The sequence below is a fragment of the Solea solea genome, chromosome 10 (genome assembly GCF_958295425.1).
Source record: "Solea solea chromosome 10, fSolSol10.1, whole genome shotgun sequence".
Taxonomy (NCBI): Eukaryota; Metazoa; Chordata; class Actinopteri; order Pleuronectiformes; family Soleidae; genus Solea; species Solea solea.
The window spans coordinates 5,099,824-5,122,444 of NC_081143.1; the positions used below are offsets into that span (position 1 = coordinate 5,099,824).

Below are 22,621 nucleotides of genomic sequence, written 5' to 3' on the forward strand. Positions count from 1 at the left end.
ACCTACTGACAAGACACGGCATAGTGAAGCCAGGCGTCACATGACTTTCACTTCCGCAACTCATGATAGGGAAGCAGATTCGAGCTCACTTCACTCCAAGCACAACAATGCACTCAGGGGAATTCCGTGCAATATAACCTTGTACAAGTGAATACAGCAAATATACAGTCGTATCAGTTTGATTTTGCACTTGAACCGCAGTGAGGAGCCACCATGTCACTTCTCAGAGCTGGAAACACATCACCACCACTACCACGACCACTGCCACTGCTACTGCTGCTGCTGATGATGATGATGATGTTTGGACCGTCAGTGAGTACTGCTGAGATTTTACAACTTTAATGATCAGATATAGCAGCACAAACCGATTATCATAAAAGCGAAATAAGCCCAATTTCTGAGAAATTGTTCTAACTCTGTCTTACTAAGACATTATACCTTTTTATGTCTTAATTACCAGCTTTTAAGTTAAAACAATGGTTTGCATTAAACCTCAATTGCCCCTGCTTCTAGTTTGTTTGTTCATTATTAGTGTGTACTAAGGATGTGTTAAATACAGACAGATTGGTAGGTATCATTTCATAAAGTCAGTATAATCACATTTGACTCTTTTTAAGTAAACACTTCTTGCATTAGAATTTCTTTGCTTGTGATAAGCACAAGCTTTGTTAATTTTGGCCTAGTTTTTGGCCTGTTTTCCCCCATTTAAGGGACATTACAGTCTGAAAGTGGCCATATTTACAAGCTATAGTTGTATGTGTTCTAGCTAAGTGAAATTTGCTTACTCCATTGACAGATTCTTTTTCCTAAATCAAAAAATAGAAATAAAATGTCTAATACTTATGCATTGTAATTGTAAACACTGCATATACAGAATACATATTGTAATATAAGAATGATGTATTAAACAATTGTAAATAATCATATTTGCCCTCATCTGTTCAGCTGTTGTTTAACTGAAAAATGCAGTGAAAGCAGTTTGACATGTTGTTCTTGTGTTCACCTGCAGTCCAGTGCCCCTCGCTCATTCAGCATAGATTACAAGAATGACTGCTTTCGGAAAGACGGGGAGGTGTTTCGTTACATATCAGGAGGGATCCATTACTACAGGATCCCAAGAGTCTACTGGAAAGATCGACTGCTCAAGATGTACATGGCAGGAATGAACGCCATCCAGACGTAGGTTTACCTCCCGTCTCAGCACCTCGATGCTTTGTTGTGAACGGCTTCAGCACAAAAGCCAATAAAAACAAGGTAGATCAACAGAAAACGTCAGCAAAGACACCGTAGGTCATAGCATGCCTTGTAAACCTCCTTTCCTGAAACACGTTTAACTTTATTGTCAGTAACCGAGCCGAACCCTAAACCATGCCAAACCCAAATGCCAACCACAGTGGTCAAGAGCAGCAGAGACATTCCCTCATTCACTACAAATCCTTGCTCCAAAACTTGCTGCATTCAATACAAGTCTGGAGTATGTAAACCCTGGATTGTCTAAGAATGATTATTGGTGGAATATACGGGTGAAATATGACTGTGTTATAAGTGTTTAAATAAATAAAAATATATAGTTTGGTGTGTAATAAGTCTGATAAAAGAACTTGAGGATTTGTCTGGAGAAATCTGACACTGATGACACTGACATTGTGATAATTTTAAAGGTACATTCCTTGGAATTTCCACGAGGAGACTCCAGGAAAGTATAATTTCAACGGAGACAGGGATTTGGAATATTTCCTTCAGTTGGCCCACGACATCGGTTTACTGGTCATCCTTCGGCCAGGACCTTATGTATGCACAGAGTGGGACATGGTGAGTAAGCCGGTGTTTTAAAGGCATTCAAAGGCGAATAGAAAAACACAAAACTCAAGGAGCAAATAGTTCCTCTGTATTAAATGTCTTTCGTATCACACGTGCAGAAGGAGGAGTATAACTTAAAGAAAGTTTTTACATCTACTTTTACTTGAATACTCACAGAAAGTTTATGTCTTATAATAACAACAAAATAAGTTGATTTGTCTAATCCTGTTGAACAGGGTGGGCTGCCTGCCTGGCTTCTCAAGAAGAAAAATATTGTGCTGCGGAGTTCAGACCCAGGTGATAATTAAAGTCAGATGAGTGATGAGTTAATTGAATGTGACAGTATAAACAATACCTTTACTTGTGTTTTGTTTTTGTTTAGATTACATTGCAGCAGTAGACAAGTGGATGGGGAAGTTACTGCCCATGATGAAACCTTATCTGTATCAGAATGGTGGTCCCATCATCTCTGTACAGGTGAGTTGTGTTTGAGATGCGTTGGAGGACTTTTTATTATAAACAAAGAAAATAATCCCTCTCTCCTGGTGTGACCTTGTTTGGCAGGTGGAGAATGAATATGGCAGCTACTTTGCTTGTGATTACAACTACCTGCGTCACCTGACCAAACTATTCAGGCAGCACCTGGGAAACGAGGTGGTGCTGTTCACCACCGATGGCAGCGGGGTCAACTATCTTAAATGTGGCTCAGTACAAGATGTCTATGCCACTGTAGACTTTGGGCCTGGTGAGTGTGATGTCTGTCTTTGACTATGTAACTCCTTTACATCTGGGTGCATGTGAAATAATAACGCGCTTGAGTGTTATCAGATATAGTTGAATTGTATCCACAACATGGAGTAAGACACTTAGCAGTTGCATTTGTTGTGGTCTTAAATGGTCAGTTTAGTGTTTAGTCTCGACCTTGAAGCATTGTCATTTGTTATATGAGAAAGGTGCACAAACACTTTTGTATTTAACCTGTTTTTCTAGGTGCAAATGTAACCGCTTGCTTTGCAGCACAGAGATATGCTGAACCTCATGGACCTTTGGTAAGTACAGTATCTCCTTTGATATACACATCTTTTTTTGCATTCGTTACATTCGCTTACAGATGCTTTCCTCTTTCATCTCAGGTCAACTCTGAATTTTACACCGGCTGGCTGGACCACTGGGGTTCACCGCACTCTGTTATTGCAACCAGTCGAGTCACGCAATCCCTGAACCAGATCCTGGCCACAGGAGCAAACGTCAATATGTGAGTCAACACATTTCTTGGACACTTGTGCAGACAGATAGAGACTATTATTTAAAAAGCAGATGTGTCAAAAACATTGGACTGTAGCTTTCACTGTAAGCTTGTGCACCAATGCCAAAAATTAACAGCAGGTGCCAGCAGTGTGTGAAAAAAGGTGTCAATGCACTGTGTCAATGTTTTAATACCAAAAACTGCAGTTTAAAATACATTACGAGGTCATCGAGACAGACCACTTACTTAAATACAGCAACATAAAATTATTCACAAACAAGATAAAAATACCATGTCCCTTTGTTTGTGTGCTGCGTTCCATACAACTCGAGTGGTAAAACTGTCAGGTCAAAAACAGGTTCTTAATGACTACTACAAAATAGGTAATAAATGGTTTAAAACATCTTTACGTGGAGAAAGTAGAAAATAAAAAAAAAACTTAGGAAATGTGTGTAATAAATATTATAGAAAATATTTCTTTCATTATTTCCAACATGCAATTAAATCACATGAATAAACAGTATGACAAGGTTTCCTTTTTTTGTTAAAGGGGACATATTACGCAAAAATATACAATGTTTTACTCATTTTCAGAGATAAATGTGATCATCGCACACGTCTCATTTCCAAAACAACAGAGAAAGTTGAAAAAATAAATAAGTAAATTAAAAAAGTTGACGTAAAGTCACTTCCTTCAAAGACACTAAGTGTTATGAGTAAAGGATCTTCAATAAGAAAATGAGTAATATTCCAGCACTGTAAGAGAATGTGAAATAAACAGACACAGCAGCATCACAAGGATCTTAAGTTTATTTTTCACTTGAGCAAGTCGAAAAAAATGGGTGAACCAGCCCTTGAAGTCTTCTGTTTGTGGTATGAAGATAATAAAAGAATAATTTCTCCTCACAGGTACATGTTCATAGGAGGAACGACCTTTGGATACTGGAATGGTGAGTACACCTCCACATGATGGTTTAGTTAGCAGTGATACAATAGTGTTTCCAAAAACTCACTTGTCCATGCTTTGCCTCTCAAAACCGTCAGGTGCAAATACACCGTATGCTCCTCAGCCGACAAGCTACGACTTCAACGCCCCGCTCACAGAAGCAGGAGACCTCACAGAGAAATACTTTGCCATCAGAGAAGTGATCGGAATGGTGTGTGTACTTGTCTGCAAAGTCTTCCACTTTTGCAATCTCTTGTTTCAAAAAACCAGAGAGTATAAAACGCATCACAGCATTAAATCGTATTTTTCTACCTTTCCACAATAGTACCGTAAGATACCAGAGGGACCAATACCACCGTCAACTCCAAAGTATGCATATGGGGCTGTGAAGATGAGAAAGGTTTTATACAATTCCAGTCTGCATTTGAAGTCATTTAAGTTTTAAAACCTAATGAATAAACTCCACATTTATTGCAACTTGCCATATGATTTGAAAGATGAAAAATAAATATTAGAAAATTGACCTTTGTCCCTGCAGCTCCAGACAATAACAGGTGCCTTGGATAAACTGTCTTTTTCTGGCCCGTTCGTGAGCTTGTTCCCTCTGACATTCCTCGACTTGAACCAGGTATTCATTAAAGTTTTTATACCAGTCACATGGATCGATTGAGCTTTATGTAATTAGCTGTTTATTTATCCCCCCCCCCCTTTGCTTTAGGCTTTTGGTTTTGTGCTTTACCGGACAATTCTACCGATTGACTGCAGCACACCAACTCCACTGTCGTCTCCGCTGAATGGAGTTCACGACAGAGCATATGTGTCCATAAATGGGGTGAGTCCGTCTTTGCACGTGTGATATACGTGAGCCTACTCACAGGCTCTCCTGATTGAATCTTTATTATACCATATACGTATTTATAGGAGTTAAAAACATTTGATTTTAAACTATGGTTTGCTTCTTGGTGGACATTGTTACACCTGCACCACCAACCACTCGCCATACTTGTGAACTATGTCACTGTTGGTGATAATAATAAAACAAATATACTGTAAGTGGGAGAGCATTCCCTCCATATAAAACGTGCAGTTTAATTTTACTTACTTTACTACGTAGGAAAATCCCTCTATGATTTCTTGTGTTAAGATGGCGCTGAAGAAAAAATACCCAAAGTGCTTTGCAGAAAAAGCAGCACATTATGGCATGAATTGAAGGTCTGTTCACTGCTAAATACCTCTCAAGGTGGCTGTAGGGATTCTCGAAAGGAACAAAGTCCTGACCATAAATGTGACCGGGAAGGCTCGCAGTCAGGTTGACATTCTGGTGGAGAACATGGGTCGAATCAACTACGGAAGAGACATCAATGACTTCAAGGTTGTTTTTTTTTTGTTGTTTTTTCACCTCAAAGTATCACATTCAAAGATGTGTGAATTAGCAGAAGTAAAGAATTGATGTGCTATTTGCATCTTATCCTAGGGTCTGGTGTCTAACCTGACTCTGGGGAAGGACACACTCACGGACTGGACCATGTATAGTCTCAGTATAGATGAAGCCATCAATCAGGGCCTCATCACAGGAACAGAGCCCACACCAGCAGACCCTCCTCAGCCAGTTGCTCTCTCTCCTCCGACCTTTTACAGCGGAAGCTTCGTCATCCCTGACGGCATCCCAGACCTCCCTCAGGACACCTATATCAAACTGCCCAAATGGAGAAAGGCATGTTATCAATATACAATGTTTAGTTTGAGATTACTACATGTTACTTGGTTGGTAAAAATCCCAAATCCAAATTAATGATAATGTAAAAAAAATTGTTTTTCAGGGCCAGATCTGGATCAACGGCTTCAATCTGGGACGTTACTGGCCAGATCGAGGCCCTCAGGTGACACTTTTTGTTCCTGCCCACCTCCTCAGCACAGCTGCACCCAACAACGTAACAGTTCTGGAGCTGGAAAATGCTCCATGCAGCTCAGGTTTGTGCACCATAGAGTTTACCGACACCCCAATCATCAATGCAACAGTCTCCTCTGACTACCAACAGCCGTGGGGCCTGTTTGATAGAGGGAATCACTGGAAAGGAAAGGACCGGAAATCACTGCTGCACAAGAGGAATTAATTAGCAAGGAGATTATTATGAAATAAGATATGAATTCTTGGAACTGAAGCACTAAATGTTTTATTTTAGCACCATGAACTGTGGGTGCCTCTGTTTTACTGATGATTTTTTATTATTTTTATCTTTGCAAAGGGATTATTGCTAATTAAACTGCTGGTAATCTGTGTTGCAGGGAGTGTTTTATATTTTTATGAAAGAAAGAAATCAGGGAAATATTCTGTGCACTGTCAACCAATCGGAGAGACTTTGTGGGACTGTTGATATTCACCATATGTGATTTTGTTTACAAGCTGGAAAAGATTAAAAGGTTTTTTCATGAAGTTTCAACGATGTCTTTCCTTTCTGAAATGGCATGCTATCACTATGATTAAAAAATATCTTGATATATTTAAATTTTACTTTGAGAATATAAATAAAACCAGTATGAAATACAATGAATGTGAAATAAGCTTAATCTCACTGATGCATATAAAGACTTTAGATAAGATTAGGCCCAAATACAGTAAATACCTAAAAAGTGTGTTTGCTGTAGGGTCTTAACTGTACTGTATGCATGTGCTCTTCATCAGTGTATTTACTGGAAAACAGTAGAGGGCAGCAATGTGTAGCAATGTGTTTTTCCCATATAATTTTACCATTTTGGTTTGTCAGTAGGAACTCCCTCCTCACTTCCACACAAGGGAAATGTTTTGAAAAATAGCGATTTGTCCCGACACAATGTTTTAGCTCTTTCAGTTAAAATCGCAAGACACAAAATTTCTCAAAATCATCCGATTGACGTGATTGTGATACCAAAACAAACACTGAACTTCTTAATGGATTTTTCCTTTAAGGCAGGCATGTCCAAAGTGAGACATGGAACTGGGGCCAAAGGCAGCCCGGCCCTGGGGACTGAATTTCATGTAGACCACAATATGGACCTCCACACATTATTGTTTCATTAATTTCTATCACTGAGATGGGCATTTACTATACAGCACTGCATATCATTTCCTCTAAGCGCAGCTTTTGGGATATTGTCATGTTTGATTTGAAAAAAACCCATAGGAAACAAAGTTACAAGGGCATCTTATAAGCCACTGCAACACTTTTCCCCACTAGAAAGTCACTCTTTTAGAAACAAGCTTTATCCTCCACATGAGGGTCGCTGGTGCCAATCCCAGCTGACAATGTGTTTACCACGCTAGAGGGCACTTTAGTGTCAGTGTTTTTATCCATTAGGGCACCAGGGGGGCAATCCCTTGTGCACGCCACTGAATTTTGTTGTGAGCCTTATGAGCAGGTTGCCAATCAAACCAAAGAAGAACAACGTGGTGAGCTCATTATCGCCGCCTGTAGGTATAGAGCAATAATAGGCTTCTAAATCCTGCGCCTGCTAGAAAAGATATTCCTTCCATTATGTAAACAATAATAATAATGATAATAATAATAATAATTATAATAAGAAGAAGAATCTTTAGAGAACTTTTACTAAACCATGTTAATAAGTGCTTTGCATATTAAAACAATTCCATAAACAATATAACAACTTGCAGAAAGAGGTTAACCAAACCTTATTCTTGCCTTAAAAAACAAAGAAGATATCACCGAAACTCAGAAAATGTACATCCACATCAGATAAGCAAGGACTAACATAAGAGTATTAGGGGATTCAAGTCAGAATTCTGAGAAAAAAGTCACAATTCTGACTTGAATCTCAGGCCATAATACTCTTCCATATCTTCTGTACTAATGTGTGCATGTTTGTTAGGTTTTTTATTGGTTCTTTATCATGTATGAAATGACAAACACTGACACCTACTGATAAAAAAGTGTCCCTACAGGACAATGAGCAGGCTTCAGATTACACGAATAGTTTTGACTTCCGCAACAAGTGCACTTCATTCCAAACACAACAGTGTTGTCAAGGACGCTCTGGACAGAATAACCACATAGAGTTAACATCAGGCCACAGTGAGGAGCCACCACCACCATGTATCTGCTCAAAGCTGGAATCACACCTCCACCACTGCTGCTGCTGCTGCTGCTACTGATGATGTTTGGACCATCAGTGAGTACTGTTGAGATGTTATAGCTTCAATGATTAGAAGTGGCCATTAAAGCACACTAGACACAGATATAGATAAATGCATTAAATCATCACCTGAGACTCACTTGACTCTATATAAGGTATTAATGCCCTCTGATAAAGTGATTTATGCTTGCATGGTCTAAACTGCTTTTAATTCTTATTTATTTGTGCTTATAATAAGAAGCTTCTTTCATCTCTTGCTTTTTTCAGATTCACATCTAGGGGTTGACACTGTTTTGCATTCAAAGTCAGACTTATCATTGCATGTACATTAGTTGTTAACTGTATTAAATGGTCCTTGACGACACTAAAATAACCGTAAATGCAGTTTGGGGACATTGTTGTTTGTGTGTTCACCTGCAGTACAGTGCACCCCGCTCATTCAGCATAGATTACCAGAATGACTGCTTTCGGAAAGACGGGGAAGTGTTTCGTTACATATCAGGAGGGATCCATTACTTCAGGATCCCAAGAGTCTACTGGAAAGATCGACTGCTCAAGATTTATATGGCAGGACTGAACGCCATCCAGACGTAGGTTTACTTCCTGTCTCAGCACCTCGATGCTTTGTTCTGACTGGTTTGTGTCACAGCCCCTGGATTTTTATTCTGTTTGGACCTTTAGTTGATCTGCTTTCTTTATCTGTGGGCTTTAGCTCTCTAGTTTTCTAATCCATGTTTCCTCTTTTATTTTGTAGTTTTCCTTGCGTGTTCCCTGCTTCCTGTCCTGTCTCTCCTTTTGTTTGTCTGCCCCATCCTAATGTGTTTCACCTGTGTCTTATTAGATTCACCTGTGATTGATTTCCCCTGCCTTTCTCGTGTATTTAGTCTGTGTTTTGGTTATGTTCATTTGTTTATTTCAGTTACTTCAGATTAAGATTCCTATGGTTCCTGTTTGCATGTATTTCCTGTCCGTGTTCATTTTTCCAACCTGCATTTTGGTCCTCCGTTTTTTTTTACTTTGTGTGGTTTTAAGTAGAGTTTGACTAAGGGGTTTTCCTGTGGCCATTCACTGCTGAGCTTTAGAACCCAGTGCAACTGAAGGCCAATTATTTGTCGATATATTTCGGGCTATTGCCCTTTTTTCCCCTCTATCTATATAAAAGTTAACAAATGATAATGAATAGAAATGCACAAACTCATATACATAAGTAATCTGCTGATTATTAAACATTTGGGTGATGCTGATTATTTAAAATAAACTAATCCGTCTGCCTCTACTTTTAGTCCCATTCTGTTGCTGAGACTGTTGAGTACAAAAGCAAATATATTAGCAGAGCAGGATGGAGATCAGCATAGGTCAACAAGGTCACTGTATGTCATAATGTCTGCTGGAAGTCAATACACATCAGGAATAGTGGATTAAAAGAGAAACACTTCATGTTTAACTTTATTTTCACTAAGTTATAGATCTCTGAACTGACTCCTGCTATAAGCATTGGCTTAATGTAATTCATCAACTGCAACTATAATATCTGCTTTAGTAACAAATGCCAAGCATGTAGTCACAAAAGATCAGCAGCACAGACTTGTAGGGGAGCATTCCTCATTCACTGCAAATTATGCACTCACAGTTAAATCTTCGAGGCATACCAGTGAGCAAGGAATGTGCCACAGCCTTGGAACACTGCAGCACACAGCCAGCAGTAAGAATGTGGTTCCAAATGTGGACGGTTTATTGACCAACAAACCAAAAACATTGAAGAAAAACTGTCTCAAAGCAGCTGGCAGGCCAACCGTGACTGTGGTGACTTTTCTTTAAAATGCCTTTGGCCTTTTACTAAAGACTTCCTTGGAGAGGAACGTTCATGTTATTTTGGGAAGGCTTTGCTGTATGGCTGAGCCCTTTGAGTTTGTCAGAAGTCAAGCAGCTATCTGTCAAGACCAGCGTCTACAGAGGAAATTGTGACATTTAATTGGGGACAAAGTTGAATTTATTATAAACTTGTGCTCAACTACATTTTTTGACACAGGAAAACATAAAAGCTTATAACCCTCTGGTGGGACTGACCCCCACCGGCCCCTAATACAAAGACGGAGGTAGTCAACCTCCGAGCAGGTATGCAGTAGCTGCCACACGGTCATTGTTTAAATCCTGGACTGCTGGGAAACCAATACTGATATCAAGCAGATTATTCTGGTGAAATATCTGTTTAAAAAATCTAAAAGCATCTAAAACTCATGCTGATGATGCTGATTGTAGAACTTTCTAGCAGGCAAAGCTATTTGTCTTTCATTCTATTTATCTGTTCATTGTTGTAACTGGTATCAAAGCACCGTTGCCTTTAAAGTGCCTTTAAGGTGCATCGTCAAAGCTATGTTTTGTTATATATTGCCTCGTATGCGCCTTTGTAAATCTATCTATCATTAGAACTTGTACGACTTGTCGGTTTTACAACCTAACTGACGGACTGTCTAACTGACGGTACTTAGTAGCTAACAAGATGCTGTCTAACTAACTTCAAACTAACTTCAACTTAACTTAACTGCTGCTTAACTGTGTATGTGGACATTCGTGTGCCATTCGTGGACGTTTCGTTTGCAAAGACTTTTTTGATTTTAAAGGTACGTTCCTTGGAATTTCCACGAGGAGACTCCAGGAAAGTACAACTTTAATGGCGACAGGAATTTGGAATATTTCCTTCAGTTGGCACACGACATTGGTTTATTGGTCATCCTTCGACCAGGACCATATGTAGCTACAGAATGGGACATGGTGAGTAATATTGCCAGAAAAAAGCACGTTTGGTGTATTTGGTCAAGCACTTTTTTCATGTATCATACATGTTTGCAGAGGCTTAAAAGGGAAAAAGTTATACCTATTTTATTCCAAACCAAAGGTTTTAGTTTAAAAAATGTAGTTTAACGGAATGTTTTATCCACTTATCAAATATACTGTTGAATATGTACAGTAGCTGCAAAATGTAGTTCTAATTGCATTTATTTGCTTTACATTCATATTAAAACAAAGGAAGTTGATTTGTCTAATCCTGTTGAACAGGGTGGGCTGCCTGCCCGGCTTCTCAAGAAGAAAGATATTGTGCTGCGGAGTTCAGATCCAGGTGAGAATTAAAGTCAAACAGATGAGTGATGAGTTCATTAGACAACATTATTACTTGTGGATGGGTTTTTTGTTTTTTTTAGATTACCTTGCAGCAGTAGACAAGTGGATGGGGAAGTTACTGCCCATGATGAAACCTTATCTGTATCAGAATGGTGGTCCCATCATCTCTGTACAGGTGAGTTGTGTTTGAGATGCGTTGGAGGACTTTTTATTATAAACAAAGAAAAGAATCCCTCTCTCCTGGTGTGACCTTGTTTGGCAGGTGGAGAATGAATATGGCAGCTACTTTGCTTGTGATTACAACTACCTGCATCACCTGAGCAAACTATTCAGGTCGCACCTGGGAAACGAGGTGGTGCTGTTCACCACCGATGGCAGCAGTCGTCTTAAATGTGGCACAATACGAGATTTCTACGCCACTGTAGACTTTGGTCCTGGTCTGTGTTAGACACGTTGTTCTTCTAGTGATCTGTTTCTGACAATGCACATCCATTATATGGGTGTTTTCAGCTTTCACTGTATTGTGAGTTTATGGCAAATACTGATATGCCTGCATTGATCCATAAGATGGGGCTGAAATGTTTTAAACCTGTACTGTTACCGCCCTTAAAAGATAAAAGTGTGTTATATACTGTATTATTAGCTAAGATTGACTTGTAGTCATTTTTCTTTTAATTCTTTGTTGTAGGTAAAAATATAACCGCTTGCTTCGAAGCACAGAGACGCACTGAACCTCATGGGCCTTTGGTAACTATCTGTCTTGCTATTATACACTGAGTGAAGCCTTTTACCCGGTGTTCTGTCTGGTGTAGTGACCCCCACTTCTGTTGATTTTGTACTGAGTGCCTGTTCAGTGCTTTCCAGCTGTTTCAAGCCCCTGGATTTGTTGATAGCAGCCACCTCTTCAATCTGTTACATGCCGTGCAGGGGCGTGTCCCTCCATGATGGTTCAATCTCTTGCTCTGTGTCCTCACTTACAAGGTTCATTTTACAGCCTCGGGTGCTGGATTTGGGACGAAACCCACTGTACATTGTTAGGAGTTTCCTTGTCTTGATGTTACTGGCCTCCACCTCCTCCTTTGGCCAGCTTATTGTTCTAGCAGGGTATCTGATCACTGACGGGGGGTATGGTATGGTTTCCATTTGCCTGCAGGACACCAAGGTATTTTATTATTTCCATGTTGCTTTCTAGCCACCTCAGTTCTGATCATCTCCCCTCTCACTGATGCCATCTGACCACACCTATCGGGTCTGAATGACACTCTGATGCTGTAGATCCTCATGTATTGAGTCAGTTTCTCACTCACTTCTAGCGTAAAATGTGATATCCTTATAGAGGGGGTAAACAAACCACTTTGGAACTGCACACTCTTTGTCATGATCTAGCTGAGGGGGTTTAGGCCTTTGCAGAACAGCAGTGAAGATAGTGCATGTTGTGCAATGGGCAGGTTCATGGTCAGTTGGCAATTAAAATAGAATATAATTGAATTTAAATAGGGACAATACAGTTAACATAGTTTCAATACAAAGAATGCAACTGATGTGCTGTACGTAGAGTGTATAGCTATTGCTAGTTTGCAACTCATGAACAGCATAATAACATATGATCAACACGTTAAAACTACACATAAACACATGCTAAAATTACATAACACACTAAAATGAAAATGCATATATAACAATTATCAAATAACAACATTACAATGAGCTTGAACCATATGCTAAACTACAGTACACATTACAATACAATACACTGTACACTAAAACAAGTCAAATACACCTAATACACCTAAAACAATTAATAGGTAGAGCTCTGTTTTTCTTTTAGCAAGCAATTAACTTTTGTTGTAAGCAGTTTTATATCTGATATTAATTTCAGTTGGCAATGTGTTCCAGAGCCGACAGCCCTTAATGGAGAATGGGGATTGTCTAAATGTGGTCTTACGATAAAGTGTTTTACAGTTTTACAGTTGACTCCTGGTTACTCTGGTACCATCATGTTTTTGGATGGACTTGGAAAGAGGCTCTGGGGCAAGACTGTGTAAAATGGGATAGCCCCCCTTCGGAGGGGGCCCAGGTGGGTCCCATGTATCAGCAGTTGGTTCATTGACGCTGCCAAGCATTCATGGAGGGCATTCAGTTTCTTCAGCCAGGAAGTGTGGATTATGTCAGGGCCTGGTGTTGTGTAGCTCTTCATACATCTCTTGGATGTCTGCCATTGTAATGTTTACTGGTTCTTGTTCTGAGAGGTAGCTGGGGTCTGCTCTTAGATCTGCCAGCCCGTGAGCATTGGTGTTATGTGATACTGTACCTCCTTCTCCCATGTATTCTTCTAGTACAATTCAGTGTTCAGCCTTCAGCCTTGGGGAGATCTGTTGTTGTGTCATTACCCTGCCACTTAGTACACATTGGATGGTTCGATGGAGGACATTCTGTTTTTTCTACTCCTCCTTGGGTGTCCAGATTTCTGCTGGCTGGTCTTTCCAGCTCAATACTCCCTTCTGGAAAGGGTAACCAGAACAAGTACGGCGGGCACAACTCGACTGTCTTTCTGAAGGTTTATTCCACATACACAGTTAAGCAGCAGTCAGTTAGCAGTTAGACAGTTTGTTAGTTTGAAGTTAGCTACTAACTACAGTCAGTTAGACAGTCAGTCAGGTTGTAAAACCGACAAGTCGTACAGGTTCTGATGATAGATAGATTTACGAAGACCCTTACAAAGGCACATACGAAGGTAATATATAACAAAAGATGGCTTTGACACTGCACCTTAAAGGCACTTTAGAGGCAACGGTGCTTTGATACCAATTACAACAATGAACAGATAAATAGCTTTGCCTGCTAGAAAGTTCTACATTGGGAGTTGTTGGTTCTTCAACTGCCATTAATATATACTATATATGTATATGTACACTTGTTTCTTTCATCTCAGGTCAATTCTGAATATTATACTGGTTGGCTGGACCACTGGGGATCAACTCACGCTGTTGTTGCAACTAGCCAAGTCACCAAGTATCTGAACCAGATCCTGGCCACAGGAGCAAATGTCAACATGTGAGTTTACAGATTACAAAGCAAATACTGTACGTCCACCACATAAGACTACAGCTTCTATTGTAAACGTATCTGCTAATGCCAAAAATGAATAGTGGTTGTGGCTCAGACTTTCTGCAGTTCAATTCCTGGCTCCTGTAATCTATGTGCTTAAGTGAAATGAAATGATATAAGGAACAATTTGACAGCCTCGCCTGTAATACAGGTTTTTCCCTTTTTTGAGTCTGTAGTTGGAAGAAATAACAGACAATGACAATTAGACACGTCTTCTTCTGTGGTCTGAAGGTTATAAATAAAGTATTTCTCCTCACAGGTACATGTTCATAGGAGGAACAACCTTTGGATACTGGAATGGTGAGTGCACCCACATGCGATGGTTTAGTTAGTAGTGATACAATAGTGTTGCCAAAAATGGACTTGTCCATGCCTCTCAAAACCTTCAGGTGCAAATACACCGTATGCTTCTCAGCCCACAAGCTACGACTTCAACGCCCCGCTCACAGAAGCAGGAGACCTCACAGAGAAATACTTTGCCATCAGAGAAGTGATCAAAAAGGTGTGTACACTGATGTACACTTACATTTTTGCAGTCTCCTCCTTTTGAGACCTTAAAGGAATACTTCACTGATTTGCATGTAGCTTTGTATTACTAGAATAGGGGTAGTATTTTTGAAAAAATTGTGCTTCCTAACCTGAAATATCTTCTTTCTTTTCTTTGTTACGTGCCCACCAGTGACACTTGGTCCTGGTAGCGTAACTGTTAGCAAAGCTGGCGGACACTGTTTACATTCTGGGAATGAGGTCCCGTCCCCCTACGAGTGGGTCTAAAAAGTGCGGAATTAGCGTTGCAGTTTCAAGCATCAGTGGAAACTTAGGTTGGGAAGCACAATTTTTTTTAAATACTACCCCTATTCTAGTAATACAAAGCTAAATGCAAATCGGTGAAGCATTCCTTTAAAGAAAGAGTCTATAACACACTTTTTAAATCACATTTTTACCCATAATAGTACCGTAAGATACCAGAGGGACCAATACCACCCTCAACTCCGAAGTATGCATATGGTGCTGTAAAGATGAAACAGGTAGATGTTCAGCTGGTAACTTTGGTCTGCATTTTTAAGTTATCCTTCAGTTTGAAATAGTTTATTATAACTTGTCATATTATTTAAAAGCTCAAGAATACTAATTTGAAAAATAACCTTTTCTTCCTGCAGCTCCAGACGTTAACAGATGTATTAAATAAGCTGTGTTTTTCTACGCCGGTTAAAAGCCTGTTTCCTCTCACTTTTCCTGACTTGAACCAGGTATTGTGTTTTATATGGTGAAGAAATTATAACTGATTTTTATTTTCTTTTTTTACTAATAATCATTGATTTTTATGTATTCTGCTGTTTATTTGTTTATACCATATGTTTTGTTTCCCCCTCTGTGCTTTAGGCTTTTGGTTTTGTGCTCTATAGGACACGTCTACCTGTTGACTGCAGCACACCAACCCCACTGTCATCTCAGAATGGAGTTCACGACAGAGCATATGTGTCCATAAATGGGGTGAGTCTCCGTTTCATAATCGATTAATCTTTCAACTATTTTCCTGATTAATCGAGTAATCGTTGATCAGTGTTTCCCAAACCTTAAAAATGATGATGTTCTAAAATTTACATTACATGTAATTTAGCAGATGCTTTTATCCAAAGCGACTTATAATGGAATTGAATACAATCAGCCAGGGGTGGAGACGAACTTGCGACCATGATGTCGTTCGCACACAGGATACCGGTCTTAACCACTGAGCCACTCCACCCCCTAAAATGTGTTGTTTTGTCCACACACCAAAATTATTCAGTTTTAACGATTATTTGTTATATGGTACCAAAAAAAAAGGAAAACATTCATATTTAAGAAGCTGAAAAATCAGAAAACTTTTTTAAATTATAAAAAAATGCTCAAACCGATTAATCGATTATACAATGTGTTGACGATTCATTTAGTAATCGATCAATAACCATATAAATTGATACATGAGTTCACTCACAGGCTCTCCTAATGGCTCATTTGTAAGACATTAGATATAGGATATAGATTGATGTTATTTACAATAACTGTGCTGAATACCTCTCGAGGTGGCTGTAGGGATTCTGGAAAGGGACAAAGTCCTGACTATAAATGTGACCGGGAAGGCTGGCAGTCAGATGGACATTCTGTTGGAGAACATGGGACGAATCAATCAGGGAAAATACATCAACGACTTCAAGGTTGTTTTTCCCATTTACTTCAAAATTTAAAGTAGGTCGATTGGAGTTGAATCCAAAGATTCACCTAACCTAATATATAGATGTTTTTTTTTACATGTTGTCTTTGTTTGTCAGTGATTTTTAAAAAAAAATTTGTTATTTAAATCTTATAGGGCCTGGTGTCTAACCTGACTCTGGGGAAGGACACACTCACGGACTGGACCATGTATAGTCTCAGTATAGATGAAGCCATCAATCAGGGCCTCCTCACGGGAACAGAGCCCACACCAGCAGACCCTCCTCAGCCAGTTGCTCTCTCTCCTCCCACTTTTTACAGAGGGAGCTTCATCATCCCTGATGGCATCCCAGACCTGCCTCAGGACACCTACATCAAACTGCCCAAATGGAGAAAGGCATGTTACTACTATAGAACATTTATTTAGGGATTAGATTGTCCATGTATTCATTGTTTGTTACTTATCAAGCCAAAAAAAAAGAATAATCCCAGCATTTGGCCTCATTTTTTTATTTATACTATTTGTTTATTATTTACAAGTGTTATTTAGTGACATTATTTATGTCACTGCTGTACCCGGCTTGTGTGTATTCACTTTTGGTGTGTAAAAGGATGGGTTAAATGCAGAGGACAAATTGACTATCACTAATTGGCGTGTGTGCTAAAATGACTAATTTTAATGTCTAATTAAAAAAGAAAAGCCATGGAAACAATTATATAATTGTGACAGTGTTGGCAGTGTGAGCATGTTGTTCTAAACTGTTCTGTGGCCAATCTCTGTTTACAGATTTTTGCAAATAAGCTATAAATAGTGAAGAATAGTGAAATTGCTCGATTTACATTATACTAAAAGGTTATATTGGAATTAATGATCATTAACATCATCATGTGCCCACCAATGACACTTTGTCCTGTTGGCGTTAAAAATCTTGTCCTGTAACTGTGGTTACAACATAGACAAATCATGTCATAAATGATGATAATTACATAAGTATAAACTAAACCTATAAGCCTAAGCCATATGACAGTTTGTATGAAACAATAAAAAAGTCATTATTACTGTCAAGGTGCAGTTTAATGATAATCTAAACACTGATTGTGGACCAGTTGTTCATGTGATGATGTTTTTCAGGGCCAGATCTGGATCAACGGCTTCAATCTGGGACGTTACTGGCCAGTTCGAGGCCCTCAGGTGACACTCTTTGTTCCTGCCCACATCCTCAGCACAGCTGCACCCAACAACGTAACAGTCCTGGAGCTGGAAAATGCTCCATGCAGCTCAGGGCCGTGCATTGTGGAGTTTACAGACGCCCCAATCATCAATGCAACCATCCCCTCTGACTACAAACAGCACTGGGGCCTATTTGATAAAGAGGATTTTTTGGGATGATTAGAAGAATCACTGCTGCTAAAAATGTATTGATTTATACTACTGGCTCCACAACCAGGTTATTATGGGATAAGATGTCAGTTGTTGAAAAAGTTAGCCTGTGCCAACAACAACTATGGGTGTATCTACAGTATCTCACCCTCCATCTATTATTTTCCTAATCGATTAATCTGTTGATTATTATGTCGATATTAACGGATTAATCATTTAGTCCAAAAATATCAGAAAACCTTAAAAAATGTTGATCGGTGTTCATCAAACCTGGAAATTTTGATGTTCTCAAATGTCTTGTTTTGTCCACAAACCAAAATGATTCACTTTTAATGATGTCTTTGTTATCCAGAGCAAAGCAATGAAGATACTCAATACTCATATTGAAGAAGCTTAAACAATTGGGAATCTTGTTTTAATCATGAAAAAAGCTTCAAACCGATTAATCGATTATCAAAATAGTTGTAGATTCATTTAGTAATCGATTAATCGATTTATTGTTCTAGTGGGGATGTATGTGATGTATACAACCTGCTTGTATGCCTTTCATTGCAAAAAGTAAAAACATTTTTCATACAGCATCAGCTTTTTTGTTTCCTCTTTTAAATGAAATGCTAATCTATACCAAAAAAAATATGGCTTCTGATATCACTATATAGAATGTATAATGTTCTACATTTCAGTAGGTGGCGGTGTATTACCTTTCAGCTGGTTGCCAGCTGCCAACAAATCCATCAGAAGAAGAAAAAAAAAAAGAAGGAAAACTGTTAGCCTGTGACTTAGCCTACACGGCAAACGATATGCTTGGACGTTTTGACCAGCGATGAGGTAAAGTTAAGATTTTTAACAGAAATATTAATTGTCGCGTTCTCAGTAAATGTCTTAGTTTTTGTGCTACCACTTGGGATGAATTTAACATGTAATTAGCGTCAGCTAGTTAGTAAGATGCTAACGTTGGCTCAGCTAGGTGCCTTAGCTTAGTAGCGTTGTGAAACACTAAAAACAACTTAATTCACACAAAAAACGACATTATTGTCTACGCAGAAATGTTTAGCAGAAACTCAAATGCGTTATGCTATAGATTTTTTAAGAGTTACATGTCAGTGTGTGTGTGTGTGTTTGGTACATCACTGAAGTTAAAACAACACACACATTTTATTTGTATTTTTCAAGCAGTTTCCTGTTGTAGCTACAGGCTCTAAACGAGCTGCTCTCCCCCAGACCATGGTCGATAATCGGTATGCCACAGCTCTGGTCATCGGCTCGGTGCTGAGCCTGCTGGCCACAGTGTACCTGTCTGTGGGCGTGGGGACTCAGCACTGGTACCGGTACAACAGTCCACAAGTCAATCACGACAGCAGCAACGTCTCCGAGCTACGAGAAGACTTCATCAATGGAGATTTTGAAGAGAAGATCTACAGCGAGACCATGTACCGGCTCAACGGCACTCTGGGGCTGTGGTGGAGGTGCATTCAGGTTCCCAGCCGCAGCCAGTCACACTGGTTTAGAGAGCCAGGTATGACCTAATGTTCAAAATAGATAAGAGGAAAATCTTTTTCAGCAGCTCATGATACCACTGTGTTTTATTTATAATCTAGATAAGATTTATGTAAATCTTATCAACTTCCCTGTAATGACTTAAAACTGCTCTGTAGAGCATGACTATTAAATATGAACAATTATCTGCAATATGATAGATTATATTAGACAAATGGTAATTTTTCTACTTTATTATTCTCATTCTTTTGGATAACATTTTAAATGATTGATGTGTGATATTTGTGTAGATCTGTGTGAAACAAAGATTTTCTTTAGTCTGTAGAATAGGATGTGTATTATATATTATATATAATATTGCGCCTCCTGCGATTTGAAAATTACAGTAGGCCGTATTGCAGATGATAGTTGAAGATGTTATATATCAAGGTACCTTATGACATCAATACATTCATTGTTTAAGTGGAGATGGAGTGCAAAGGCACAGATGCGAAAATATTAGGTGAATTGTCGGAGTATTACTTTGATCTGGAGCATAAACCACAACAGCTTTTAGAAGAATGATTGATAAGCTCAGTTTGATCTGTGCTCTGTCTTTAGATCCCACGCTGGAGACCCAGTGTGTGAGCTTCACTCTTCCTCAGCAATTTTCTCTAAAGTTGAAGTACGATGGAAACCACAGCAGTGAAGATCTACTGAGAACATGTAAGTTAACCTGGTTCAGAATGTTTTTGTTGATAATCATCTCTCAAACAGTGGCCATCATACTGGGTTTCTTTCCGTTCACTATCTTTACCTGCACATCCCATCATTGAACCTATGATGATGTGTGTGGATGTGGATATATTTGTCCAGTGTTTGATTTTTTTTGTTTTTTTTACAGATCTATGGCGATCCCAGTTTCTCCTCCCGTTGGTGTCTCTGGCTTTGGTGTTCCTCAGTGGTCTAGTTGGGGTCTGCGCCTGCTTGTGTCGTAGCTTCACCCCCACCTTTGGTGTGGGGGTTCTTCATCTTCTTGCAGGTGGGTGAGAGTGTTATTAACCACTACTCAAGGTCTAACTTGGGTCTAACAATTTCATTGACAACACAACTCAATCTTGTGTAGAGGTTCCTGAAAACATCAGTAATCCAGATGAACCATCAGTCAAGCAGATTTCTTGCGAACTTTGGTTGTATTAAAAAAAAAGAAAAACAACAAAAAAAAAGTAATTTCAATGGGAACAAATAAAATGTTTGTGCCACCCTGCACGTGCACTTACGCACATGACCACCTGAGGTGTGATGCTAAAGGCTTGATGCTAAACGTTGACCAGAAACAGTGCTAAGGCTCCTGTTGACGCTTAATATGATGATGTTGTCAGTACATACATGAAGATCATACTGACGTAAGATCAAGTGATCTTATTTACTTGATCTTCAGATATGGTAAAGCCTGCACAGATAACTATTTGTAGTAAATTTTCAGGTAATTTTGTACTGCAAAATGGAATTTCCCATTAATGGAATGGAATTTCCCAGTAAGCACAAGCATTAAGACTTTTTCAAAACTGTTTTAAAACTCATACACTTCCTGCTTATCTTCATTCTCTCAGGTCTGTGCTCCCTGGGCACTGTTAGCTGTTTCTTGGCAGGGATGGACTTGCTTCACCAGTACTCCAAACCGCCAGGGGGTGTAGAGGGCTCGTTGGGCTGGTCCCTCTACCTCGCCCTCATCTCCTTCCCTCTGCAGATGATGGCAGCTGCTCTGTTCCTGTGGGCAGCCAAGAGTCACCGCAAGAACTACACACGCATCATTGCTTACAGGGTCGCATAAGAGAGCGAGGGGCGACTCATAACAGTGGTGTCTTGTAGCTTAAAAAACACCCTTCTGGTCTGAGGACGTCATTACACATCCTGTCATTCATAGGAGCTGACGCTAATCCAAAGAATTGACCGTTTCACTTACAGAGTATCACAGACCTTAATACCGGAATAAACTAAAACAGACTGCTAATCATCACAAGTGCTCATATGTAGGTATAGGGTTTTTTAATCCGAGTTTTGCTTTCCGCACATTTGTTTTAATAGAATCTGTAACCGATCTTATCAAAGTGTGTTCTTAATGTCTTTCAATGCCCATCAAATGTCGGGAATCATTTGCTGTTTATGGTGTTTGCCTTTTTGCCGTGCAGAGTTTGTTTGCGTTCTTTGTCAGTTGCCATTTCTTTTAAAGCTGCTCACCACATTGCTCTTAAATCATCTACAAACATGCACTGTCACCAAAAACAAACGTGCAGAGACATGTTGAGATGTTTTTCATAACCAGGACATGAAAAATATTACTCATTATGTTCCTTAATTTTGATGCGTTATTGTTGTGTTCTTATTTTGCGTTATTGTTGGTATGGAGCCTTTGCTGTGCATGCCTTTTTAAGCTGACATTTCCATCATCTGTGGTAATTGCCAATTTCTGTCTGTGGTATGTGACGATTAAATGTCAGTCATTGAAGACGTAGCCTTCTATTGTCACCAGTATTTATAGATCTAATATTTATTAACTCAGTTTGTGTTTAAAAAAAAAAAAAAAAAAAGACTTCTTTTGAGGTCAGTCGAGAAGAACCTGTACCCTAATTGCAACCTTTAGCCCCAAATTGCAGTACTGCCATTTTACATTTTTAATATTTGGGTTTTAGTGTTTGGGATATTTTGTTTAAGCTCAATTTTATTAGACAGTATTTTTGCGGTTAAGATCTTTTTCAAGAGCAAACAGAGAAACAATGACACCGTCAAACAAGAAGCTTTAAAAACTTCAAAGTGCTTAGGATGACTCCCTCGAGGAAAGAGGGACAGTTTGACTGGCAAATACAGGTTTTCCATCAAGTCTTGTTTGTAATAGCCCAGAGTCAAAGAGGCTTTACATAACCACTCTTCATTTGCAAGTGTACGTGCTTCTGAATCTACATCGTTGTACTCAACATTTGTGTGGAAAGAATGAATTTACTGTTTGATTTTTTACCAGCATCAGAAAATGAACTGTAATGTTTTTGTTTCCTATTGTTTTGTTACACGTCTAATGTGTATACACTCTGGCTTTTCTAAATGTTTGTGTGTTCTGATGCACACTGTACTTTCTATGTTAATACATTTGAGAATTGCTGGCCTCTGTTGTTTTGAAGTATAATTTTATTACTCGTTTCTGTTTCTGCAGGTTCATTTCAAAATC

General features: G+C 39.1%; 3 protein-coding genes across 5 annotated transcripts; all 3 read left to right on the forward strand.

Moving 5' to 3' along the window:
* Positions 1-40: 40 nt before the first annotated feature.
* On the forward strand, positions 41-6,433 carry LOC131466847 (beta-galactosidase-like). The gene is made up of 16 exons (XM_058640385.1): positions 41-312; positions 1,010-1,179; positions 1,662-1,812; positions 2,037-2,097; positions 2,183-2,277; positions 2,365-2,545; positions 2,791-2,849; positions 2,934-3,055; positions 3,956-3,996; positions 4,091-4,203; positions 4,318-4,392; positions 4,531-4,620; positions 4,711-4,824; positions 5,233-5,364; positions 5,467-5,706; positions 5,813-6,433. Exons 1-16 carry the CDS (start codon positions 214-216, stop codon positions 6,104-6,106), a joined length of 2,037 nt encoding a protein of 678 aa, XP_058496368.1. The 5' UTR covers positions 41-213; the 3' UTR covers positions 6,107-6,433.
* A 1,581-nt stretch (positions 6,434-8,014) lies between these two features.
* On the forward strand, positions 8,015-18,501 carry LOC131466854 (beta-galactosidase-like). Its single transcript, XM_058640398.1, has 16 exons — positions 8,015-8,156; positions 8,541-8,710; positions 10,742-10,892; positions 11,178-11,238; positions 11,321-11,415; positions 11,503-11,677; positions 11,929-11,987; positions 14,173-14,294; positions 14,608-14,648; positions 14,738-14,850; positions 15,302-15,376; positions 15,509-15,598; positions 15,732-15,842; positions 16,415-16,546; positions 16,699-16,938; positions 17,674-18,501. Exons 1-16 carry the CDS (start codon positions 8,079-8,081, stop codon positions 17,929-17,931), a joined length of 1,971 nt encoding a protein of 656 aa, XP_058496381.1. The 5' UTR covers positions 8,015-8,078; the 3' UTR covers positions 17,932-18,501.
* A 107-nt stretch (positions 18,502-18,608) lies between these two features.
* On the forward strand, positions 18,609-22,558 carry LOC131466853 (claudin domain-containing protein 1-like). Of its 3 annotated transcripts, none has more exons than XM_058640394.1 (5): positions 18,609-18,750; positions 19,099-19,438; positions 20,020-20,124; positions 20,303-20,440; positions 21,012-22,558. In XM_058640394.1, the coding sequence occupies exons 2-5, from the start codon at positions 19,147-19,149 to the stop codon at positions 21,230-21,232; spliced, it is 756 nt and encodes a 251-aa protein (XP_058496377.1). In that variant the 5' UTR covers positions 18,609-18,750; positions 19,099-19,146; the 3' UTR covers positions 21,233-22,558. The 3 variants fall into 3 exon arrangements, with proteins under 3 accessions (XP_058496377.1, XP_058496379.1, XP_058496378.1); XM_058640396.1 differs by having other exon boundaries at positions 18,613-18,750; positions 19,144-19,438; XM_058640395.1 differs by having other exon boundaries at positions 18,614-18,750; positions 19,096-19,438.
* Positions 22,559-22,621: the final 63 nt, after the last annotated feature.